General features: G+C 48.8%; 1 protein-coding gene across 1 annotated transcript in view; it reads right to left on the bottom strand.

The window, feature by feature from the left end:
* Window positions 1-368: 368 nt before the first annotated feature.
* LOC148436273 (uncharacterized) overlaps window positions 369-27,376 on the bottom strand; it is a 38,565-nt gene continuing 11,557 nt past the window's right edge. Inside the window, exons 6-9 of the mRNA XM_088465088.1 lie at window positions 19,000-19,242; window positions 18,702-18,893; window positions 18,433-18,556; window positions 369-2,852 (exon numbers count right to left, since the gene is read on the bottom strand). Coding sequence (XP_088321214.1) covers window positions 1,132-2,852; window positions 18,433-18,556; window positions 18,702-18,893; window positions 19,000-19,242 — 2,280 coding nt within the window. The 3' untranslated portion in view covers window positions 369-1,131. The remainder of the gene's footprint in view (window positions 2,853-18,432; window positions 18,557-18,701; window positions 18,894-18,999; window positions 19,243-27,376) is intronic.

Genomic DNA, 27,376 nt, shown 5'->3' with positions numbered 1-27,376 from the left:
CAGATCCAGCTATACCCAAAGGTCAACCCTGTGGACCCTGAAGAAAAAATCCTAAAGGGCTGGAGACAGCCCCACTGTGCACGGGCTTTCTTGGGCACAATTTCTAAACTGGGGCATAGAGGGGGAGAAGCCAGTCACACTTCTAAATTATTTAAAGTGCCAGGCTCTACTCTACCACCAACTATACCCCAATGTCTTCAAGCTCCAGTGTCCAGTGGATGAAGGAGAAAAGCAATTATCCACACGAGGTTTCAGAAGGGATACCCCACAAACATGGGGAAACTGTAAAGAAGCTGATAGCATAAAACTAGCACCTTACTTTTAGATTTGAGTCAAAGGCGTAAGTTCTAAGTCAGATAACCACACTCCAGGTTTGATGCAGTTTATTTATCAGTTATTAATATCACACACATTCTGCAGCATGGAACATAAACACCTACATGAATATGGGTATGCTTGTGTGTGATTTCTCTGATGTGTAACAAGTTTTTGAATTGTTTTAAAACATTTCCCACATTTCCTGTGTGACGTCTCTTATATGCAGCAAGTTCTGGATTACTATAACGTCCTAACCTCACATTTAGAGCAAGATCATAGCTACACTGACTCATTTTGTTTAAATCTTTTCCCACATTCAGAGCAAGATACAGACTCTCTCCTGTGTGACTTCTTTGATGTCTAAAAAGTTCTGAATTACTTACATACCCTTTCCCACATTCTAAACAATGCAGCATTTCACCTGTATGGCTTCTCTGATGTACAACAAGCTGTGAATTACTTTTAAACCCCTTTCCCACATTCCGAGCAAGAAAATGGCCTCTCATCTGTATGTATTCTGATGTATAAGCTTTTAGATTACTTCCATACCCTTTCCCATATTCCGAGAAAAAATATTGTCTCTCTCCTGTGTTTGTTCTCGAATGTTGAGAAAGTTCTGCATTAGATGTAACACCTTTCCCACATTCAGAGCATGTTATGATCCTGTGTGAATGATCTGATTATCAAGTTGACTTTTTTTTAAACCCTTTCCCACGAGCAAGAATATGGCCTCTCTCCTGTGTGACTTCTCTGATGTTTAACAAGAACTGAATTATTCGTAAACCCTTTCCCACATTCCGAGCAAGAATACGGCTAAACACCTGTATGTATTCTCTGATGTTTAGAAAATTCTGATTTCCATGTAAAACATTTCCCACATTCTGAGCAAGAATACGGCTTCTCTCCTGTGTGTATTTTCTGATGTCGGGAAAGTTGTGATTTACATGGAAATCCTTTCCCACATTCAGAGCATGAATATTTGTAGTCTCCTGTGTGAATCATTTGATGTTTATCAAGTTGGGACTTTATTTTAAACCCTTTCCCACATTCCGAGCAAGAATATGGCCTTGCATCTGTGTGACTTCTCTGATGTATAACAAGTCCCGATTTATTTGTACACCCTTTCCCACATTCCGAGCAAGAATACGGCCAAACACCTGTATGTATTCTCTGATGATGAGAAAGTTCTGATTTATATGCAAAACATTTCCCACATTCAGAGCAAGAATATGGTCTTTCTCCTGTATGAGTTCTCTGATGTTGAGAAAGTTGTGATTTCCATGTATAACCTTTCCCACATTCAGAGCAGGAATATTTGTATGCTCCTGTGTGACTCATCTGATGCAGAGCAAGTAGACACTTTTGCGTAAACCGTTTCCCACATTCTGAGCAGGAAAACGGCCTCTCACCTGTGTGACTTCTCTGATGTACAACAAGTCTAGAATTCTTTGTAAACCCTTTCCCACATTCCAAGCAAGAATACGGCATCTCTCCTCTATGTTTTTTCTGATGTTGAGAAAGTTGTGATTTACATGTAAAATATCTCCTACATTCAGAGCAGGCATATTTGGATCCTGTGTGAATCATCTGATGTCTAACAAGTTTTGACTTTTCTCTAAAACAATTCCCACATTCCGAACAGGAATACGGTCTCTCTCCTGTGTGACTTCTGTGATGTCTAACAAGTTCTGAATTAGTTGTAAACCCTTTTCCACATTCAGAGCAGGAATATTTGTATTCTCCTGTATGACTCATCTGATGAGTAACTAGTTGAAACTTTTCTTTATAACATTTCCCACATTTCAAGCAAGAATACGGTCTCTCTCCTGTGTGACTTCTCTGATGTACAACAAGTTGTGAATTCCTCGTAAACCCTTTCCCACATTCCGAGCAAGAGTATGGCCTTTCTCCTGTATGTGTTCTCTGATGTATAACAAATTCTGCATTACTTGCACACCCTTGCCCACATTCCGAGCAAGAATACGGCTTCTCTCCTGTATGAACTCTCTGATGTATAACAAGTCCTGATTTCCATGTAAAACCTTTCCCACATTCAGAGCAGGAATATTTGGATGCTCCTGTGTGAATCATCTGATGCCGAATAAGGTGTGATTTTTGTTTAAACCTTTTCCCACATTCAGAGCAAGAATATGGTCTCTCATCTGTGTGACTTCTCTGATGTATAACAAGTTCTGACTTACATGTAAAATCTTTCCCACATTCAGAGCATGAACATTTGTATTCTCCTGTGTGACTCCTCTGATGTCTCACAAGCTGTGACTTTTGTTTAAAACATTTCCTACATTCCGAGCAAGAATATGGTCTCTCTCCTGTGTGACTTCTCTGCTGTACAACAAGCTGTGAATTGAGAGTAAAACATTGTCCACTTCCAAAGCAAGACATATTTGTATTGCAGTTACTTTTAACATGAGTAGATGTATATGTGGGTGTATTACTGTCATTGTCAGTGAGATTTCCTCCATCACATGAGGTAGATTCCTCCTTGGTATAAGTAGTTGGATCTTTAGAACATTCTGTGGGTAAAAATACAGAGGTTGGTATCATAAAATGTAAATCGTATAATTCACTCCACAGCATTAACTCTTCATTCAATCAATAAGCGGGAAAAAAATAACAACCCCCCCAGGGAAGATATACAGGATCTGATTCCATTTTATTGGGAACAAGTGAGAAAGAAAAATATATTTATAGGGAGCAAATGAGCAGCTGCGACAGTCTTTGCGTATTCTGCCGCTTTCAAGTCAGTGACTTTATGTAATTGCCACCACTTGCAGCATCTATCTGGTGCGTCTTTAGTCACACCAACCATACTTTTACCAGCCCTATGCCAGGTGCAGAGTCTCTGTCTGAGTATGGCCTCCTATGTGATCAGGTGAGCACCTCTATACACAACCGCTATCAGCAACACTCCCATACGACGCTACCTCTGTGTGCTTCCGTTTAGTCACCCGTTACCTCCTAGTCAATGCCCAGGAATGCCCCATACAATACTTTGCGCGTGCATCTGAATCTGTACTGCGACTTTATATGACAGGGATGAGGAACCTTTTTTTCTGCTGAGGGCCATTTTGATATATATTACATTATTCATGGGCCTGGTGCAGGCCACGATCCCTTCACATGACGTCACGCGGAGCCACAATCGCCAGTAATTAGACCAATGCACAATGCATCCTGAGGATGCTCCGGGGACCTGTAAGGCATGCGGTGTGACCATCTGAAGTGTCCTAAGGACGCTCCAGACGGCACTGCTGCATAGATTATTGGGGTCTGGTTCATCATCCTGAATATCTAGGACGGATTCTGAGCAGATGGTTTGCGTTTAAGCGCCATAGTAATGACCTTCTTGTTTTCAACATTTGATGGATGCATACACTGACTAGAGTGACTGTAAACATTCCCCCATGAAGGATGCATAGGAGGTACAAACATGACACGCCATACAAGAAGTCATAGTATGAGCAGCCATGCGATGCACATATTGCTTCATTACCTGAGACAAAGAGGATACACAAGATGGTTCTTGTATATTGGGCTGATGTGGCTCTTTAAAAGAGGCAACACACAAACCATCTCTAATAACATCCATTGGAGGACAAACTTGTCATACAGGATTTAGATGATATCAGCACAGGAGCCTCTGCGTCCTGTTCTCCTTTATCTCTTGACATTTTCAAAGTAAAGGAAAAATATAAATGCAATGTAACAGCCTTCACAAATGTGATGTACCCAGAGGAAACCGCCCCCCCCCCCCCAACCCAGAGGGATGGAGAGAAAACACAGTGACAGTTATAATTGACAGTCAGAAATAAAAGGACAGTATAAATACAGCATCGAGCAAACAGTCACATACAATGTATATGTAAATAATTGCAATCTAATCACAATATACTCTAAATCAACTGCTCAAACACAAGGCATGGTAGCATATAGAGCACTGTATACCACGGGAGAGGTATACATGGAGACTGACCCAAACCCTTCTGAGACAAACAGCGCACAGATTGTGGGCTGTGGGTGTGTTATATACACATGGAGGGTAGGCAGAGCGACCCAGAGCCGCAAAATCTTATTGAAGTCTGGGACGGGGAGGAGCTGCCAGGGGAGCGCCTATCTTCCTCTAAGCTACATCAACCAGCCCGGTACACTGGCCTCATGGCAGCAGATATGCGTCTGCTGCCGATCCCCGGTGTCTGACGATAAGGCCCCGGTGGTCTAGTTAGGACGCGGACAATCCCGGGCCCTGACTCTAGCGGCTTCTGGTGCGTCCAACACCAGAAGCAAGGACTACTGCGTGCGATTCCCTGTAAGCGAGGAATCGCCTTACCTGTCATCTCCATGCGTCCAGTTGCAGTCCTGATCGCAGCGTCGCTGCTAGCAAGCTCTGCCGAGACCCGCCGAAATCACCAGCACAATTACTAATGTTTTGGCCCAGCGGAGGTAGATGGAGTTGTATTGTACGAGTCTTAATACAGATGCTGACTCAAACATAAGAAATAAATTAAAACATAAAAAGCCAAAAACGACTGCACAAGCAGTCCCGTTACAAAACAGTGCGTCTTGATCCTGCCGCACCAAACAAACACCTGAAGGCATATGGCTTGTGGTGGGGTATATATGGAGTAGGACCCACTGCATCCTGGGAGCTGAAAGCTTTTAAACTGTGGGGTGCATAGATCTCTCCAACCACATTACCCCATGGTATCCCTGTGGATCCCTATGGACCCTGAAGAAGAATGTATCGACACTGAGCGGAATGCCTGTCCGCTGCCTCCACAACCGGATCCAGTGACCTGGAAACGTACCGGAGAAGTTGGCAATTGTGCCGAGAGGCCATGAGGTCGATATGCAGTCTGCCCTAGCGCTGGACCAGCTACTGAAAAACCTCTGGATGAAAACTCCACTCTCCCAGATGAAGAACCTGGCAGCTGCCTCACAATTCTCAACACCAGGAGTCAACACTGTGGAAATGGCAACTGGGTGTTGCTCCGCCAAAAGCAGAATCTGACAGGACTCTCGCATGACCATACGACTGAGTGTCCCGTCCTGATGATTTATGTACGCCACAGCTGTGGCATTGTCAGACTACACACAAAAACTAGTTGGTCTCCAAGCTGAGGAAAAGCCACGAGAAGGGAATTGTAAATTGCCCTGAGCTCCAGGACATTGATAGGAAGGAGCGCTTCCTCACGAGACCAGCGGACCTGAAACCACGAGGTCGAGACCACTGCTCTCCCACCCCAAAGGCTCGCATCCATGGTCAGGAGAACCCAATTCCAAATGTCGAAATGGCGCACCGCTGAGAGATGATCCGTCTGGAGCCACCAGAGCAGCGAGACCAGAGTTCAAGAAGACAACCGAACTAACATGTGCATTTGGAGGTTTGATCCCGACCACTGGGACAGCAGATCCAGTTGGAAAGTCCTGGAGTAGAATCTCCCGGAGTGAAGGGCCTCGAAAGAGGCCACCATCCTGCCCAGCAAGCGAATGCAGAGATGAATGGAAACCTTCCTTGGTTTTAATAACATCCTGATCAAGGTCTAGATGGCCTGAATCTTGTCCAACGAAAGAAACACAGAGGTGTCTAGGATTATGCCCAAGAACTGAAGACACTGATAGGGACTGAGGTGTGACTTTTGAAAATTGACCACCCAGCCATGCGGGACAAAAACCTGGTAAGTCAGTTGGACATGGTCTCGAAGAGACTCCTCTGACAGAGCCTTGATCAGAAGGTCATCCAGATATGTGACAATAGTCACTCCCATTGATCGCAGGTGAGCCACCATCACCACCATGATCTTGGTTAACACCCTGGGCACCAATGTGAGACTCAAAGGCAAGGCCTGTAACTGGTAATGAGAGTCCAGAATGGCAAATCGAAGAAAGGCCCGACGAGGCTCCAAGATCGGAATATGAAGGTAGGCATCCTTGATGTCTAAGGACACCAATAATTCCCCCACTTCCAGACCTGCTATCACCGAATGCAGGGATTCCATCTTGAATCGGTGAAAAGCCACGTAAGCATTCAAGGATTTTAGATTTAAAAGAGTCTGGACTGAACCATCCGGCTCCGGAACTGCAAACAAGTTCATGAAAACCCCTCGTCCGCTGGGCAACTGGAACCGCAATCATTACCTCTGCAGCCAAGAGCTTGTCTATTGCTTGCTGCAAATTTGTTTGTTTTTGCCCCGAGACGGGCAGACACGTGGTAAAGAACCGAACTAAAGGAGGAAAAACAAACTATTTTGTAACCTAGAGAAACCAGATTGCGGACCCAAAAGTCCGAGGTTGTACCTCCTTGAACCGCAGAAGGCAAGCACCCAACGTGGGAACCTCCAGGTGGGAGGGAAAACAGTTATGCTGTAGGCTTTTCTGCAGCCTTGAGGTCTGGGCGACGGGACTGGACAAATTGTCGTCCTTTTGACTTACCACCTTGATCTGCTGATCCAGCTCCTCTCACGAAACTGGGAGGAGGTGCGACAAGAGCGAAATGACGGTCCTATATAGGACCATCTTGGCGCCACCAAGGGAGACTCTTTCCCCCTGTGGCTAGGGCAGTCCATTTATCCAACTCCAGGCCAAACATTATCTCACCTGCAAGCGGCAAGGATTCAACAGCTCTTTTCGACTCAGCATCTGCCTGCCAAGTTCTAAGCCAAAGAGCACAACGAGCAGCCACTGCCGAAGCTGAAATTCTGGAACTAACTTGCCCCACATCCACGGAGGCATCTCCCAGATAAATGGCTGACTCCCTAATATGTTCCGCGAGGGAAATAAGGTCAGTCCGCAGAATGTGTTCCGCTTATTTTTTCACAGCCTTATTCACCCAAACACCAACCAAAGCTGGTCTGGGGGACATACTTGCCGCAGCGTACATGGACTTATTTTCTAGTTTCCTGTCCGAACTGTCCTTCATAGAAATAACTCCCAACACCGGAAGTGCTGTTTTCTTGGACACGCGTTATGGAAGAATTCACCTGAGGAGTTTCCCACTTAACCCTGTTGGAAGAAGAAAAAGGGTAGAGGGACAGAAAACACCTAGACACCTGAAATTTCTGGTCAGGCCGTTTCCAGGCCTCCATTTGCTGCGAATCCAACTGAGGAGTAGACTGAAAAGTAACTGCCATTCGCCTCTTCTTACCGAAAACAGTGGCGTCCGGAGACTGCTCCACCTTAGAATCCATAATCTTAGGAACCTGCCGGACAACTAAAATCAAGGACTCAACCCCTGCGCCCCAGGGTCTGACTCTGAGACCAAGGACTCCTCAACCTCCTCAATCTCTCCCTCTTCCCCCTGGGAAGAACAGTCGGCATCGGAATACACCCATTGGAGTACAGCCGGAAGATTACTTTTTGGGAGGGGTGGGTGCTTAGCTACACCCTCCGCACCCCGGGAGGAAGATTCCAACATCCTGTCTCCCAATCTTTCCAGAGTGGAAGAAACCTAAGCCAAAGCCTCAGAACAGGCTAAACCTGAGCTAGTGCAGGATCGGACAATTGTGACAAAGGAAGGGACCCCGGAATTGGAACCCTCTCCCCTAGAGAACGCTCTCTCCTTATGCACTGCAGACAGCTCCTATGTCAGCTCAGACATAGTCCCAGCCGATGAGGAGTGAGGAGAATCTTCATGTGGTGGAGCAATCACTGAAGACAAACCCTCAGAATCACAAGTATTACATAAACTTCCTCCCTCAGAACGTGGATAGGAAAACTTATTTTTACAATTTGAACAAGCAAATAGCTTCTGATATGTATTTCCCTTGTCAGTGGCATTGCCCGCCATACTGCTGCAGTGGAACACAACACTCACACACAGACAGAAACACACAACCTGTCCACTAGCAGTATATAGAGATAAACAGAGTTATCCGAGTAGAGACAGGCTATAGAGAGAGGAGGAGGTCCCTAACTGCGGAGCCGCTATGCACACTCCCTGACACACTCTCCCCAGTGTAACTCACAGTCCCTGGGAAGTAACTGTCTCACTGGTGTAACTGGCTTGTGTCTGCAAAAAAGAATGAATATGGCGCTGCCTCCAGCGTATAAAGCGCGCCAACAAAAGAGGGAGGACCTCCGGGGCTGAAGGAGCCCGAGCCAATGGGATGTTCACAAGAACAATCCCCAATCCCAGCAGGAATCTTATTGGCCGCTGGTTTAGAGAAACGCCGCTAGCCCCCCCCCTGGCCCAGCATGTGAACATGGCACCAAGCGCGCTGTAACTGGCGGCTCGGTCCTGTCATGGGTCTACGGTGACAGCAGACTCTGCGCTGCCCAATTCCCCATTAGTTCTTTCCCTGGCCCCTGGGGACTGCCATTGAAAATATTTTTACTTTAATTGAGTGGGCAGCGCTGGCCACTCAATAAAAGTAAAAATAAAATATTAGAGGCTGCAATGGCAGCCCCGTCTCTGTGTACCCGGCTCCTACCGGCATCAAACTTGAACTGACTTGCTTGGGGCTGAGTGCGGGGTAGATGCAAAAAGGAGACTGGGCTGCTCTGAGATCTGTTAAAGATGAACTGTTTGGTACCCAGTCCTCCAGTACAGCAGTATACCCCAGCGTTGTCCCTGTTCCTCTATGGATAAGAAGAAAACATGGAGCGCACAGGTCATTTATATTCCTTACCATCCACAAACCTGCCAGTGTAACTGAGTGTTTTGTGTACGGAATTGAAAACAAGAGATATGGTAAGAACTTACCTTTGTTATCTCTGTTTCTACGAAGTCCATAGGGTCCACAGGGTTGACCTTGGGGTATAGCTGGATCTGGATCCACGGGCACCACGCAGTTAAAGCTTTGCTGCTCCCAGGATGCACTTGGGTCCGTCCTCCTCTATACCCCGCCCCGGCCACAGGCACGTCAGTTGGTAAGCAGCTAAGGCCGGAGGAGGAGACTAAACAGAGAGAAGGAAGACTGGAACACACAAGAAACCATACTCACAGAAATGGGAGACGGAAAACCGGTGACCAGCCACACAGCCCATTTGAAGCCAGGTGCGTCAGGGCGGGCGGCCTGTGGACCCTATGGACTTCGTAGAAACAGAGATAACAAAGGTAAGTTCTTACCATATCTCTTGTTTTCTACTTCAGGGTCCATAGGGGGTCCACAGGGTTGACCTTGGGGATGTCCCAAAGCAGTTCAACTAAGGGCGGGGACGCTCCTGTGCTGAAAGGAGTACCCGGCGCCCAAAGGATGCATCCTGAGAGGCGAAGTTGTCAAACGCATAAAACCTCAAAAACGTCTGAATTGAAGACCAAGTAGCCACCTTACACAGCTGAACAGCGGAGGCGCCACGTCTAGCAGCCCAAGAGGGACCCACAGAACGAGTGGAATGAGCCTTAACAGAGGCTGGCACAGGTAAACCCTCCTGCGCATAAGCCTCACAAATAACTGAACGAAGCCAACGGGCTATCGTTTGCTTGTTGGCAGGCCAACCCCTCTTGTGAAAACCAAAGAGGACAAACAAAGAATCCGACTTCCTAACCGAAGCAGTCCGGTCCACATAGATTCTAAGTGCCCGGACCACATCCAAGGAAGCCTCACCAGCCGAAAGATCAGGTGACTGAAAAGCTGGCACAACAAGTTCCTGATTAATGTGGAACTTTGAAACCACTTTGGGCAAAAACTCAGGACGCGTGCGGAGCACTGCCCTGTCCTGGTGAAAAATCAGAAAAGGAGGGCGACAGGAAAGCGCCCCCAATTCTGAAACCCTCCTGGCCGAAGCAATTGCCAGGAGAAAAATGGTCTTAAACGTCAGCCACTTGAGCTCCACCGACTCAAGCGGCTCAAAAGGAGGACCCTGCAAGACCCTCAGTACCACCGTCAAGTCCCACGGAGCCACCGGAGGCACGAAGGGAGGCTGGATCCTGAGAACACCTTGGAAAAAGGTGTAAACATCTGGCAGTGTAGCAATCCGTCGCTGAAACCACACGGACAAAGCAGACACATGAACCTTCAGAGAGGCCAGGCGTAAGCCGAGGTCCAAACCCGATTGAAGAAATTCCAAGATTCTGGAAACCCGGAACACCTGCGGATCATAGTTTCTGGATTCACACCATTGAAAATAAGTGCGCCACACCCTGTGGTAAATCCGCGCGGAGGCAGGCTTGCGTGCCCTAAGCATGGTACCAATCACTGAACTGGAGAAACCCCTAGACCTCAAGACGGCTGTCTCAAGAGCCACGCCGTCAAAGACAGCCGACCCAGATCCGGGTAAAGACAGGGCCCCTGAGACAACAGGTCCCGACGCTGAGGAAGAAGGTACGGAGCGTCGATGGAGAGGCACCTCAGATCGGAGTACCAAGGACGTCTGGGCCACGCCGGAGCCACCAGCACGAGCGTGCCGCCGTCCTGCTTGAATTTCCGCAGAACCCGAGGAAGTAAGGATATCGGAGGAAACAGATACGCCAGGTGAAACGTCCATTTCACCGACAGAGCGTCTACCAGACAGGCGCCTGCGTCTCTTGTCCTTGACCCGTAAACGGGCAACTTGTGATTGTGACGGGAGGCCATCAAGTCCAGCTCCGGCAGCCCCCACCTGTCCACGAGTAGCTGAAACACCTCTGGGTGAAGCGACCATTCCCCGGGATGCACATCGTGACGGCTGAGGAAGTCCGCCTCCCAATTGAGGACTCCGGGAATGAAGACTGCCGAGATCGCTGGAACGTGACACTCCGCCCAAGCAAGAATGCGAGACACCTCCGACATTGCTGCCCGACTGCGAGTTCCCCCTTGGTGGTTGATGTACGCCACCGTGGTGGCGTTGTCGGACTGCACCTGAACCGCCCTTCCGTGAAGAGCGGGGCCGGACGACTGCAGGGCCCTGTACACAGCCCGCAGTTCCAGGATGTTGATGGGGAGAAGTGCTTCTTCCGCGGACCAACGACCCTGAAGCGATAATGAGCCGGTCACTGCCCCCCAACCCCGAAGACTGGCATCCGTCGTGAGCAGGACCCAGTCCGGGATCCAAAAGGGGCGCCCCTCGACCAGATGCACCGTCTGAAGCCACCAAGCCAAAGACTGCCGAACCTCCGCGGACAACACCAGCATCTGAGAGCGGATCCGGTGAGGTAACCCGTTCCATTCCGATAGAATCAGCCCCTGCAGGGGCCGGGAATGGAACTGGGCAAATTCCACCATGTCGAATGTCGACACCATGGACCCCAGAACTCTCATAGCTGAATGGACCGACAGGCGGCAACTGCTCAGGCAACTGTGTATCCGCAGCTGCAGGGAGGAGACCTTCTCTGGAGTCAGGAAAATCCGCTGCTGACGAGAATCCAGCAGGGCTCCCAAATGAACCATCCGCTGTGATGGAATCAGGGAGGACTTCTTCCAGTTTATCAACCACCCGTGTGCTTGAAGACAAGCAATGGTCAGGTGGAGATGTCGAAGAAGCACCTCCGGGGAGCTCGCCAGCAGCAGAAGATCGTCCAGGTACGGCAACAGACGTAGACCCTGACCCCGAAGGTGGGCAGCCATAACCGCCATCACCTTGGTGAACACCCTCGGAGCCGTGGAAAGGCCAAAAGGCAACGCCCGAAATTGGTAGTGATGGTTCAGGATAGCAAACCTCAGATACCGCTGATGTGCCGGTGCTATGGGCACATGGAGATAGGCGTCCTGGATATCGAGGGAGACCATATAATCCCCGGGTTCCATCGCCAGAATGATGGAACGTAACGTTTCCATCCTGAACCTGGGAACTCTGAGGTATCTGTTCAGAGACTTCAAATTCAGGATAGGGCGATGAGAACCATTGGGTTTCTGTACCAGAAACAGAGTAGAATAGTACCCCGTCCCGTGCTGAGACTGCGGAACGGGAACAATGACCCCTGCTTGTAGCAAGGATTCTATAGCTACCTGAATCTGACCAGCTTTGGTCTTGTCCAGAGAAGGATCGTACAAAAAAACTGGTGGGGCGGCCTGAACCGAAAAGACAGGGCGTACCCCTGAGAGACTACTTCTCGAACCCAGGCATCCGTGGTGGTATTGTGCCAACACTGGGCGAATTGGAGAAGTCGGCCTCCCACTCTGGGGTCCCCCAGAGAGAGGCCCGTCCCATCAGGCAGCAGGCTTATCCTCCTGCTTGGAAGAAGGGCGCCGAGCACTCCATGCCTGCTTCTTGGGCTTGGGTGCGGCCTTGGTCGCCGAATGTCTCGGGAAGGACTGGCCCTTGGCCTTACCCTGAACCCGAAAGGACCGAAAGGCAGAGCTCCTCACTTTAGCCGGCTCAGAGGCCGAAGGGAGAAAAGCCGACTTGGACTTAGCCAAAGTATCCACTATTCTGTCCAAATCCGGACCAAATAGTAAATCACCATTAAAAGGCAAGGCCTCCAGACCCTTTTTTGAATCTGCATCAGCCCTCCAGGACCTCAGCCACAGGGAGCGCCGAGCAGATACCGCTGCAGCCGACACCCTAGAAGTGAGCAGGCTGGCATCCAAAGATGCTTCCCCAATATAGGAAGCTGCATCCCGCATCTGTCCCACTAACGCTCTCTGGATATCCGGAGCCTCATCAGGAAAGGTATCCTCCAAGGCATTGGCCCATGCCTCAATGGCTTTAGCCACCCAGGAGATAGCCATGGACGGGCGAGCCACCGCCCCGGAAAGAGAATAAATGGACTTTAAACAAGTCTCCACCTTCCTGTCCGTGGGATCCTTCAAAGAGGAGATAGACGGCAATGGCAACGTCGCGCTTTTGATCAAGCGGGTAACGTGGGAATCCACCGCCGGCGGAGTTTCCCATTTCCTGCAATGAGCTTCAGGAAAAGGATAGTTCGCCGCCAACCTCTTCTGTGGATGGAACCTCTTACTAGGTAATTGCCAGGCCGCCGCCATATGATCCGATAATTGATCAGACAGGGGGAACACAGTTGAGGTCACCTTGGCTTTTTAAAATTAGGAAACTTCGACCTAGGAGCCGGCGCATCATCCTCAACATGTAGGATAGCCCGCACCGCCCTAACTAAGGCTGGAACATTAATGGAGGACTTAGCTTCCACCTCCTGCCCCATGACATCAGAGTCAGAGTCCTCATGGATTTCTCCATCATCTGAGGACACTTCCGAGTCCGACAACTGCGCAGCTAGTGAACTCACAACCGGACGTTTAGACACCCTTGGTGGCACATCACCTTGCAACATAGACTGAAACGCCGAGGATGAAGCCGCCAGACTCTGTACGGAGCTGGATAGAACATCCACCCAAGGCGGAGGAGCCGTCGGAGCAACACTCTGCAAAGGCACTACAGACTGACACGTCCCTGGGGAAGACTGCACATACACAGGCAGTCCCGAGTAAGGACCCACAGTCTGGGCCCCGGGGGAAGACCGCAACATTTGTGGAACCCTCGGGGAATGGTGGGCTGCGGTAACGCCCTAGAAGGGACCGCTGATGGGACCGATAACCGGTCCGCAATAGACGCCAGCACCTGTGAAAACATCGCCCAAGGAGGGTCCTGTGATACAGGGGGGTTGGAGGGGCCCGGTACCAGCTGGCACCGCCCGCACAGACCATCCTGAGATAAGTCCTCCCCATCAACTCCAGCAGCACAGCGTCTGCAGGAAAATAGCACAGGAGCCACAGAGCGCTCAGTCTCCTCATCCGACATGATACCGTAAATACACAAGATATAGGTATCACCAGAGGAATTACGGTTTTAACACCCGCGCACTCACCAGTATGCGAAACAACAGCCCAGATATGGTACTGTGTAGCACACAACAGTATGTGACTGACCCCACAAATACGTGTTTTATATATGTGAGGGTCTCAGAAAAACGCCCTTCCCCCACACACCTGCCGGGCCGTAGGAGAAGGAAAGGGATAGTTATAAGCTGACAGTAAGGAGAATAAGTCACAGACAGGCAGCACTAGCAATAGTCACATACAATGCAGAAAAGTTATACTCACTGCACCTTCCGCTACAATCAACCGCCCAGATTCAGTGTCTGGGAGGGCTATAGCGCTGTGTACACTGTCCTTTAGCAGGGGAGAGGTACACAGGGGGACCGGTCCACTTGATACCGCCTGGGAGTCTGCGATGTGCCAGTAAAGATGGCCGCCGGAGACCTCAGAGGAGGAGTGGCCGAGAGATAAGAGCAGCTCAGCGACGCCAGACTCCTAGTTGAAAGGCGCGCTGAGCTGAGGGGAGGAGCCGCTAGACAGGGAAGGCTGCCTCCCCTGGCTAACAATTAACCCCCGGGTTGCCGGTCCCGCTACCAGCCTGATACCCTGGTGGTCTAGCGGACACGCGGGGTATTCCTCAATTGAGGGGGAGCCCGCCGCCGCCGCTAGCGCCTCCGGTCTGTCCCCAGAGACCGGAGGCTCCTGACTGCATTGAAGTATCCGCGGGCCGCCGCACGCGGCGACCCGCGGCTTACCTGATCCCCGTCGCGTCCGGCAGCAGTCAAGGGAGTCCCCAGAGCCCGGCTAGTACAGGCTCTGGGGTCCCGCCGCGATCCCCAGAGCTGTACTGGCGTCGCGGCGCCAGCGGGGAGAAGGAGCGGCAGCGTGGACGTCCTAAAGGACAGTCTGATGCTGCCGCTCTAAAAGTGTAAAAAAAGAAGAAAAAAATAAAAAATTTCTCTTTTAAAATAAAGCTTAGGGGCTGCTCCTGCAGCCCCACTGCGACAGGGTGACCCGACTCCGGCCGGGCACCAACTAAAACTGAGGTGCCTGTGGCCGGGGCGGGGTATAGAGGAGGACGGACCCAAGTGCATCCTGGGAGCAGCAAAGCTTTAACTGCGTGGTGCCCGTGGATCCAGATCCAGCTATACCCCAAGGTCAACCCTGTGGACCCCCTATGGACCCTGAAGTAGAAAAGTTCAAATATATACATACATTAGATGTTACAGTAAGATGTACAGTCAGGTGCATAAATATTGGGACATTGACAGAATTGTCATATTTTGGCCTCTATTCACCACCACAATGGCTTTGAAATGAAACAAACAAGATGTGATTTAACTGCAGACTTTCAGATTTAATTTGAGGGTAATTACATCCAAATCAGGTGAACGGTCTAGGAATTACAATGGTTTCTATATGTGCCTCCCACTTTTTAAGGGGCCAAAAGTAACGGGACTATCAACTCAAAAGCTATTTCATGGACAGGTGTGGGCTATTCCCTCGTTATTTCATTATCAATTAAGCAGGTAAAAGGTCTGGAGCTGATTCTAGGTGTGACATTTGCATTTGGAATCAGTTGCTGTTGACTCTCAATATGTTTAGTTTGTCCCATTACTTTTGGCCCCTTAAAATGTGGGAGGCACATATAGAAACCGTTGTAATTCCTACACCGTTCACCTGATTTGGATGTAATTACCCTCAAATTAAATCTGAAAAGTCTGCAGTTAAAGCACATCTTGTTTGTTTCATTTCAAAGCAATTGTGGTGGTGAATAGAGGCCAAAATATGACAATTCTGTAAATTTATGCACCTGACTGTGGCCCTCATTCAGAGCCGTTCGCTATTTGCGGTCGTTCGTTTAAAAACAAGGGGTGGCTATTCAAATGATCCGTACGCACATTGCAGTCTGTTCACACCTCTAAGTCTGAACGAACGAGCAAAACATACGCTCGTTTATTTGTTAAAAACGCCCCCTGGCCGCTCGCACCATACGTCATGTCCGCTATTTATTAGATTAATCGAGTACATCGACCAGCGTATGAACTGCTCGCTATTCTTGTGGTTGGTGTTTGCTACCACAAATTTGCGAGCAGTTCTGGCTCTAAAATAACCCAGTGACGTGGTCATTGACGCTGCTGTTTTAAATATACACACCCATAAAACGCCCGTTTTGACCTTTAAGCACGCCTGCGTTCGGATCTCCACTCCCCATTTTCAAGCACCTTCCCCTGTTACCACCCACATACGCCTCATTCTGTCACTCAAAATAGCAGGCACTCGCTATATAGCATACAAACGATTTTCGGCCGCACTGACTGGTTCGCGCATGCGTACTAAAAAGCGTACGCATGCGCAGATGTGCAAACATCGCTCGGAACGAGCGTACTGCCGCTAACGAGCGGCTCTGAATGAGGGCCTGTATTTGCTGTTTATTAGAGAGTGGTAGTAGATTAAAGCAAATGTATATTTTAATTCAATAGGATTATGAACTATTAGGGGTAAAGGTGTAGAGTTGGAATCGGTATGATTTACCGCCGGGCCCAAGCCTGGCGGTTAGAATCCCAAAAGCGGCATCCCAGCAGAGAAGGAAATCCCGATCGTCCAAGGTAAGTATATACTAACCTATTTCTACCCCCTAACCCTCCTTTAGGGGTGCTTAACCCTAACCTTCCCCCCCAGTGCCTAAACCTAAGTCCCCCGAGGGGGGGGGGGGTGCCTAACCCTAACTTCCCCTAAGTCCCCCCCGGGAACCCTAAACCTAACCCTCCCCCCCCCCCCCCCCCGGCTACCTGCGCTCTGCGTCCTTGCTATCGGGATGCCGGGTGTCGGTCTCCCGGCGTATGTCTAATGACAGGCGTCGGGATTTCGATGCCTGTCATTAGACAATTGCCGGGATATGGAAGCCGGCTGTCGGGATTAGGTACGCCGGCTTCCCGACTGCATACCATAGAGTTTGCCGGCTGGCAAATCACATTGAGAAATTTAAGTGGGAAATTATATCGGGTTTGGTATGAAATGCCGATAGTCTTGATTCCGCCGGTCAGAATCCAGACGCCAGGATCCCAACAGGGTTACTAACATATCGACACTTGTTAGTCGGTATGCTAACCCTCCCCCTCTCCCTACCTCTTTGGTGCCTAACCCTATCCTCACCCCCTAAACCTAACCCTCTCCCTAGTGCCTAACCCCTAAACCTTACCCTCCTCCCAACCCCGCCACTTACCTTCGTCACGTCGGTGGTCGGGATGTCGAACGCATCCCAATTATATCTATAGGGCAAATTTATGTTGTTTTGATTAGAAATTGAGACTTGTTGTTCTTTTTTCATTTTGTACTATTGAGAAGGATGAAGTCTCTTATGTGGATTTGGGAACTTTTGATACTAGTTCTCTACCTACTAAATCAGACACTATGGGAGCCATGGAGTATGGAGAAATGCGTTCCTTCACATATATTAAGCTGCTCGATGATTATAGGTGGAAGACTGTTGGATTCGTATTGAGGGCCTGATTCAGACACGTTCACTAGATGCGATCGCTCGCTCCCAGCATATGTAAATTCAGCTAAGTGACGTCAAGGCATCCGCTCGCAGGACAAGTCATAAGCACGCCTACTATGTCTTGGCGACCCATCACTTTGTGATTGTAGACACCCACTAGCCGGTCTTAAGATGCCCACTTGCGTACGTCATCTCCAGAAAGTGCTTGAAACCATTGGTATATCGAGAACCTTCGGAAACGATCGCAGCGCTATACCCTTCCTCAAGCACTGCCAGGACTTTAGTGTATATTTCAACCAAGTGACGCGTCCTATGACGTTGGCTGTTCATTATGCACGCCTCTAAAATGGCGTAGAATTTCATAGGCACGCCTGCGTTCGCACCTCCACTCCCCCGTTTCAAGTGGCCTGACCCTGTTACCTCCCACAAACGGCCTCTCCTGTCACTCATTCAGGTGGGCTGTCTATGCTTGGTGAGAGTTTCCCCATCGCTCTTACTAGGTTGAGCACGCACATTGAAAAACATTGCGCACTCCGAGCGATCGCTTGCTAGCGAACGGGTCTGAATCAGGCCCTGAATCTTCACCAGTGCAGAGTGGGGAGATAATGACAGGACTCTTCATGCATTACAGCGACAATTAGGTAAAATATATTGTGATCATACAAAAGTCAATTTCATGTCTAATCGAGAACTGAATAATATGTCTGTCTGAGTGTCAGGGATCTGGGGCTATTTTCATTATGAATGATAATTAATGATTATGAATGATGTATTTGTATAAGTACAGTTAAAAGCTAAATCATGGTTAAACATTTTTAATACTACTTATTTATATTGCCAGTAGGGAGAGTAATATGGGAAATATACCTGGGCACCTCTTGGCAAAAAGGTCAGGGTATTGTTGGATTAGTGGTGAGCAGTACTATGGTTTATCCTTTACAATAAATGACAGTCTCCTCTTACCCAGTGATGTGAGGGGCCGGTGATTCTCCATCATCATGTCTTTGTACAGACCCCTGTGTCCTTCTATATACTCCCACTCCTCCATGGAGAAATAGACAGTGACATCCTCACACCTTATAGGAACCTGATACACACAATGATACAGTCATCACCCAGACACATCCCCTGGTGTTACTGTATAATGTCCCATTCCCAGCAGTCACCTCTCCAGTCATCACCCAGACACATCCCCTGGTGTTACTGTATAATGTCCCATTCCCAGCAGTCACCTCTCCAGTCAGCAGCTGAATGATCTTGTTGGTGAGTTCCAGGATCTTCTGGTCATTGTGTCTCTCATGTATCAGTGAGTGAGATGGAGGCACCGTGATGGGGCTCTGGGTCCTCCTCCGTCCTCCTGACACACGGGGACGGCTGCTGGGTGTCTCACATTCCCCAGATGTCTTCTTCACTACTGTGTAATCCTGTATATTGAGAGACAATATATAGACTGTGACTTTCCCAGAATTACCCATTTCCCCAGTCAGGTCCCTGTGTTAGAAATAGAGATAAAGACACTTATGTCTTAACCTGGTTAAGGCCTTTTCTTCGAACTCCATAGGGGCACAGGTAGAGACGATGTGTATAGGTGGAGCAGGAGTCGTCCAGGATGTTGGTGAGTTCCAGGATCTTCTGGTCATTGTGTCTCTCATGTATCCGTGAGTGAGGTGGCAGCACCGTGATAGGGATCTGGGTCCTGCTCAGTCCTCCTGACACACGGGGATGGCCGCTGGATGTCACATGCTCCATGGAGGTTTTCACTACTGTGTAATCCTGTGTATAAGATTTATTAAATTCTACTTTGTGAACAATACATGCTTACATACATGTAGAATATCATTAAGAGTTATGAGATCTACTGATTCAGAAGAATGCAAAACAATCATAAAAGCCCACTTTAATTACTGCTTAAAACAGGATTTTGCTACTTAGCGATAAATCCCTTTCTGATTCCACAGGGGACACTGGAGGCTTCAAGACAGTGGGGTATAGACGGTGCTGAGTGGAGCTGGCACTACTTTTTTTTGGAAGTGTGACTAGCTCCTCCCCCTCTATACTCCCTAACAAGCCCAGTCTAAGGAAACTGTCCGAGGGAAGTAGAGAAATAAGATGAACAGAAGAGGAGGAGGTGAAAGTACACCAAATATTTGAAAAGGTTGGAAAAAACAGAAATACAACAAGAGACGGCAAACAGGTCTCTAACATTCATAATGTAAAAACAACCACAAGCGTGGCAGGTAGGAACAGCGCAGGGTGGGCGTCCAGTGTCCCCTGTGGAATTGGAGAAAGGGATTTATCGCTAAGTACCAAAATCGTGCTTTCTCCTTCATCCACTAGGGTACATGGAGGCTTCAAGACAGTGGGGACGTCCCAGAGCTCCCACCACGGGCGGGAGAGTGCTTAGAACCCTGCAAAACGGACCAGCCATACTGCGCTGCAGTGGCCGCAAACGTGTTGAATCTGTAGAAACTAAAAAGGTATGCGGGCCAGACCAAGTGGCCACCCGGCAAAGAGATTCCAAGGAAACACTGCGAGCAGCCGCCCACGAGGCACCCACTGAGCGAGTGGAATGTGCTGGAATAGAAAGTGGAGGCTCTCTAGATAAGGCCATATACGCCTGTCTGATGGTCAGGCGAATCCAGCGAGCCAGCCACTGTTTGGAAGCTGGCCAACCGTCCTGGTTGGAACAGCATCATACAAAACAAAGAGTGTCCGTTTTACGTATGGCTGCAGTCATCTCCACATATATCCGAAGAGCCCTAACAACATCTAAGGATTTTGACGAAGGTGAATCCTGTGGAAGAACCGGTAGCACAATAGGTTGGTTGATGTGGAAAGCCGAAACCACCTTATGAAGAAATTTCAGGATGACAGGATAGAGCTCCCAGTTCTAACACTCTCCTGGCTGATGCCAGTGCAAGAAGTGTAACCTTCCATGAAAGGTATTTTAACTCCACAGACTCCAAAGGTTCGAACAGGGAGGACTGTAAGAAGGAAAGGACTAGATCCAAGTCCCATGGAGCTGAAGGAGGAACAAAGGGTGGCTGTAACCTAATCACACCTTGCAGAAAAGTCTGCACATCCGGTATCAAGGCCAATTTCTTTTGGAAGAAAACCGTGAGAGCTGAAATTTGGACTTTCAGTGAACCCAAATGCAGACCTGCTGAGAAACCTGCTTGTAGAAAAATAGAAATCTGGCTAGTTTGAATTCTGTAGGCGGAGATCCTCTACGTTCACACCATGAAACATAAGCCTTCCAAATACGGTAGTAATGCTTTGAAGTAACTTCCTTTCGGGCTCTGAGCATAGTAGGGATTACCCTGGATGGGATCCCTTTACATCTTATGACCCTTTCAACAGCCACGCCGTCAAACTTAGCCGCTTTAAGTCTGTATAGACGAAAGGACCCTAAAGTAATAGATCTTCTCTCAGTGGTAGGGTCCACGGATCATCGATCAGCAGAAGTTGAATGTTGGAATACCAAGCTCTGCTAGGCCAGTCAGGAGTTACCAATAGAACCTTGGCCTTCTCCCTTTTGATGTGTTGTAGGATTCGAGGGAGAAGGGGGAACGGAGGGAACAGATAGACAAATTGTAACTGCCACGGTGCTGACAGTGCGTCCACTGCCACCAACTGCGGGTCTCTCATCCGAGAGCAGTAAAGAGGCAGTTGAGGATTGTGTGTGGATGCCATGAGGTCGCCCTGCGGAAGACCCCACCGTTGGACCAGCTGATCTAAAACCTGAGGATGTAGTGCTCATTCCCCTGGATGCACATCCTGCCAGCTGAGGTAGTCTGCCTCCCGAATGTCCGACGTCCGAAATGAAAATTGCTGAAATTGCCCTTGCAAACTTTTCCGCCCAAATTAGAATCGGGCTTACTTCCTTCATAGCTGCTCGACTTCTGGTACCGCCTTGTCTGTTTATGTATGCCACTTTCGTGGAGTTGTCCGACTGGACCCAACTGCTCGGTTCGGCAACAGGTGATCTGCTGTCTGGATAGTGTAGAAGATTGCCCTAAGTTCCAATATGTTTATCGGCAGACTTGCTTCCTGTGATGTCCAGTGGCTCTGGAAGTGATGTTCTTGAATCACAGCCCCCAGCCTCTCAGACGCGTCTGTGGTGAGAAGAGTTCAATCCCACACTCCGAATCTCTTTCCCTTCATTAGGTGAAACGAGTTCAACCACCAGAGAAGGGATATCCGAGTTCTGGGACTTAACCTTACCCGTTGGTGAAGGAAAAGATGGGATCCTGTCTATTGTGAGAGGAGATCTAGCTAAAAAAAAGTCCTGAAGTGAAAACGACCGTAAGGAATGGCCTCGAAGGCAGCCACCATCTTCCCCAGGAGTTGGATGCACACATGCACCGAAACCTGACGACGTCTAAGGACCGTCCCCACCATCTCCTGAATGGAAGTTACCTTTTCCTGTGGAAGAAACACACGCCGAGACAATGTGTCCATGATCATTCCCAGAAATTGTACACTCTGCGTCGGTTGCAGATGAGACTTGGGGAAATTCAGAATCCATCCAAGACGAATGAGAAGGTTGTCCGTCACTGTGATGTTCTGCAGTAATTGGTCCCTGGAATGGGCCTTCAGCAGTAGATCGTCCAGGTAAGGGATAATAGTGATCCCTTGTTTCCGTGTGTGTTTCACATCACATGACCTTTGTGAATACCCTGGGGGCTGATAATAAGCCGAAGGGTAAGGCCTGAAACTGGAAATGTGAATTCCGAACTGCAAATCTCAGAAACGCCTGATGTGGCCAGATAGGGATGTGAAGGTAGGCGTCCTTGATATATAGAGATACCATGAATTCGCCTTCCTCCAATCCCGCAATCACCTACTGAATAGACTCCATCTTGAACATCTTTAGGTATGGATTGAGATCCTTCAATTTCAGAATAGGTCTGACCGAGCTGTCCGGCTTCAGAACCACGAAGAAACTGGAAAAACCCTTTCCGGTCTGGAACTGGGACCACAACTCTCGTGGATAGGAGCTTGTCTATTGCTTCTTGTAGAACGACACTGCTGTCGTTGGAAACTGGTAAACCTATGGTAAAAAATAAATAAAATAATATTGGAGGTGAAGGTTGAAACTGAAAGTCAAGCTTTTATCCCCAAGTGATGAGATCCCGGACCAAAGCATCCGTACAAGTTTCCTTCCATACTTCTCTGAAGTCCCGAAGATGCGCTCTTACTCTGGGGTCCCCCAGGTGAGAGGGAAGCCAGTCATGCACTGGACTTGGTAGTGGACTTAACCTTCTGTTGAGCAGAAGTTGTTATTGCTCTGCCCCGACCTCTGGAACCACGGGAAGTTGATGGTCCTCCTCTGAAGCGACCACGTGAACGACCCGGGGAGCGAAAGGACCGAAACGAGGGTCCCGAGTAAGATCTTCTAGGTGGAGGAGCCGCAGAAGGAAGATAAGTGGATTTACCTCCTGCAGCCTGAGAAATCCACTTATCTAGTTCCGATCCAAATAATACACTTCCCGTGAATGGAAGTGCTTCCACAGCTCTTTGATTCTGCGTCCGCTTGCCAATGTTTAAGCCACAGCGCCCTTCGTGCTGAAATCGCCAGAGCTGAAGTTCTGGAGGTGTTATTGCAAACGTCTTTGGACGCTTCTTCAAGGTAAGCTGCAGCCCCACCTATATGTTCTGCCAACAGAATAAGTTCATCCACCGGCAGCTGGTCTCTCATTACATCAGCCAATTGTTTTGCCCAAAGTTCAATCGCTTTATTAGTCCAGCAGCTAACAATCGCAGGATGCAGAGTCACCCCTGCAGCTGTGTAAACGGACTTGAGAGTGTTTTCCAATCTCCTGTCAGATGTGTCTTTCAAAGATGTGGCTCCAAGGACTGAAAGCTAGTCTTCTTAGACAGCCGTAATTCTGATGGATCTACTGCGAAGGGGGGGGGGGTCTCACAAGATTTTCTGTTATCTGCCGGAAAAGGATAAAAAGATAATAACCGCCGGGACATTCTGAAATTTTTTATCCGGATGTTCCAATGCTGACGTTAGAAGAGAATCTAGCACTTTCGAGACTGGAAAAGCAATAGCCTGTTTCTTTAGAAAGAAAGACTGTCAAGCAGGACCTGTGTGCTCCTCTTGTATTTGCAATACCTGTCGGATTGCAGAAATTAAACCCCTATACCCTTGGATACCGGCTCAGACTCAGGCTAGGCGAATTTGGAGCATAATCACCTTCTTCATAAGCTGGCATATCCTCCTCCTCCGATTGGAGGACTGAGGGTAACGGTCTCTTTTTTGAGACCTGAGGAGAGGATCCCATAGTGGTACGGGAAAGATGGCTTTTGAAATCCCCTCCATGGCTATAGCTAAGGACCTCGCCCATGCTGGTTCCTCTAGAGTCGCTGACCTGTGAGCCTCTCTTTCTTTTCAAGAAGCCTCCAGCTCAGCAGAGAGAGAGGACATGACGGATGTAACTTGCGTCCAAGACATTGGTTCCGACATCCCTGCAGACTGTTGTTTAGTATTAAAATTGTCACACAATCGGGAGCTACTGTAGATGACTGCCCCAGAGGAAAAAAACAAACAAAAAACTGCACACATTTTGCAGGTAAATAACGTTTGAGATGCTTTTGATCTGCCAGTCATGCTACATACAGACCTCACACAAACAACAAAGAAGTGTAGTGAAATAGGTCAGAAGAAGAAACTGGGGTACAGAGAGGCAGGAGAGAGCCACACCAGCCCTAATAGCACTCCTAGCAGTGCCAGAAAACACTAGGCATAGGAGGAATAACCACTAATAAATAGTTACTAACCTGCCTTAGATGCTCTCTTGACCAGCCTAAACCCCACTGTTTACTTAAAGCCCAGGATCAGGCTTCAGTTTTATGCAGCAGCTTCTGTGCAGCAGACGCTGATTCCTCCTGTAATGGCCGCCAGCGTGCTTTCAGAGAAGCGCTGGGAGGAAGGAGCAGGGCTCCGGAGCTAAGCTCCACCCCTCCGCTCGGAGCCTTACCTTAAATATATGCGCTGTTTGTAATTTGCGTCCCCAGCATGGCTGACACAGCCGTTTACACTGCCTGGCTGCCCCGCTAATCTGTTGCTGATTGCTGCACTGCCTGTAATGTAATGGCTACCTCGTTAGTCGAGGAGACAGGTAATACTTACAGGACTGCTTGCTGCCAGCGGTGGTAGCAACTGTTGGGGGTCCGCAGCAGCATGCGGCAGCTATATGGAGATGGAGGACTCTGAAGTCGGGGACCCCAGGCGAAGTGCATGCACTTGCGAGCGGTTCCCCCAAGAAGCTTCCACGGTGCAGACAGGCAGTGCAGCTACTGCCCGTCTGTCCTCAATGCTTTAATCTTGAAAATATCCTAAACCCTGAAGAGGAGTGTAAAACACGTCCAGCTCCCCTCAGGCACAAATTAAGACTGGGCTTGTAAGGGGGTATAGAGGGGGAGGATCTAGTCACACTTTACATTATTTGGAAGTGCCAGCTCCACTCAGCACTGTCTATACCCCACTGTCTTGAAGCCTCCAGTGTCTCCTTAGTGTTTGAAGGAGAAATTAAGTTTCAGTTCTTTAAAGACAATCTACATATTGTGCAGATGTATCAGATAGTGAAGAGTAAATTGATTTTGCACATTCTGGTCAGTTCAGGGTCACTGATAATACTAAGAAATTAAAAAGTAATCTAAAGTATGACTGAAGAAATACATTTAAAAAAAAAATAGGATTTTGGTACTTACACGTAAAATCCCTTTCTACGATTCGACAGGGGACACTGGAGCTTAAGACACTGGGGTATAGACGGGTGGATGAGTGGAGCAGGCACTTTAAATTTATAAGCGAGTGACTCTTCCCCCTATATCCTCCAGAAGCCCCAGTCAGAGAATTGGAGCCAGAGGAGACGGAAACAGAATACGAGGAGTCAACAGACGGTAAAGTCGAACAGAACATACATAACAACCGAATATTCAACATGAGAAAGAACATAACACAAGGACAGGTAAAGAAGCACTGGGAGGGCGTCCAGTGTCTCCTGTGGAATCGGAGAACGGATTTTGGTACTTACCAGTAAAATCCCTATCATCCACCATCGGACACTGGAGCTTAAGACACTGGGGACGTCCAAAAGTTTTCCACCTTGTGGGAGAGCTCAGAGAAACCAGCAAAACAAAAAGTAGAAACACCCCGACGAGCAGCCCAGGAGGCACCCATGGAGCGAGTGGATTGGGAAGAAATGGAGACCGGCGGAGGACGGCCATCTAAAATGTAGGCCTGTTGAAGGACTAGACAGATCCATCTGGCCAATGTCTGCTTAGAAGCAGGCCAACCCTGCTTGGACGCATCATAAAAGAACAAACATGGCATCGGACTTTCGTAGGGCAGCGGTACGGGCTACATAAATCCTGAGAGCCTGAACAGCATCCAGGGTGAGCGAAGACTGAGAAGTATCTGACAACTCCGGAACCACAATCGGCTGATTGATGTGAAAGGAAGAAACCACCTTCGGTAAGAAGGATGCCTTCTTGCGGAACTCCGCAAGATCATCGTGAAACATGAGGTAAGCAGGACAAAATGAAAGAGCTTCTAATTCAGAAACTCTCATAGCAGAAACTAAGACCAAAAGGAGAACTGTCTTGCAAGTGAGAAGACAAAGATCCACGTCTTCATACACTGAAGATTAGATAAAGGTTAGCACAAATTTAAGATCCCACAAATCTGTAGGCGGGATAAATGGAGGCGGAATACGGAGAACGCCCTGTCAAACGGTCTGAACCTGCAGAATTAAGGCAAGGCGGCGCTGAAAAGAGACATAATGCAGAAACCTGGACATTCAAAGACCCAAAGCACAAACCTGCATTCAAACCCGACTGGATGCAAAGGAGCAGGCGGGATATCCGGAAGGCAGAAGTACGAAACCTCCGGTCTTCACACTAGGCTATATAAGCGCGCCAGATACGGTAATATTGAGCCGAAGTGAACGTAGTCTAGTAGGGACTACCAAGGCTAGAACTGCAATGCGTCTAAAGATAGCAGACGCAACAGCCACGCCGTTAAACGCAGCCGCTGTAAATCTGGGTAAAGGCAGGGCCTCGAAGCAGAAGGTGTTTTGTCGAAGAGGCAACGTCAAGGGATCCCCTACAAGGAGCTGTTATAGATCAGAGAACCACGCTCTTAGAGGCCAGTTCAGAGCCACTAAAATGCCGGTTGTTGCTTCTCTTCATCCGCTTGAAAACACGTGGAAGAGGAAAAGGGGAAGGGGGTGGGGGGAGAAAGAGGTACATGAGCCTGTAACTCCATGGAACTGTGTGGAGCGTCTCGAGTCCTGAAACAATACCTGGGTACCAGATGGTTTGTGTCTGGAAGCCATGAGATCTATTTCTGGCATACCCAATCTCTGTACTAGTCAATGGAACATGTCCGGGTGAAGAGCCCATTCTCTGGGATGGATGTCGTGACGACAAATAGTCGGCCTCCCAATTGTCCACTACGAACACCGCTGAGATCACTATCACGTGTATCTCTGCCCATCGAAGAAAGCGACTTACCTCGCACATGGCCTTGCGACTGTGAGTCTCGCCCTTACGATTTATGTACGAGACGGCTGTCGCGTTGTCCGATTGGACACGAACAGGTTGACCATCTAGCGAGAAACCCCTTCCAGAAGGGCCTTAAAAATCGATTGGAGTTCCAGCACGTTGATCGGTAGACTCATCTCCCGTCGAGACCAATGGCTCTGGAAGTAATGGTCCCTAACCCCTGAGGCTGGCATCAGTTGTCAGAATGATCCAATTCCAAATGCTGTACCGGCGACCTGCAGTGTGGTGGTCAAGCTGAATCCACCAAACAAGGGAAATTCGTGCTTGAGGTGACAGTCGTGCCAGGCGGTGCATACAGAGATGTGATCCGGACCACTGGGCCAAAATT

This window comes from Taudactylus pleione, unplaced genomic scaffold (genome assembly GCF_031769625.1).
Source record: "Taudactylus pleione unplaced genomic scaffold, aTauple2 ptg001845l, whole genome shotgun sequence".
Classification (NCBI taxonomy): domain Eukaryota; kingdom Metazoa; phylum Chordata; class Amphibia; order Anura; family Myobatrachidae; genus Taudactylus; species Taudactylus pleione.
The sequence above is the reverse complement of the archived record's forward strand: the minus strand, read 5'-3'. Positions and strand labels throughout refer to the sequence as shown.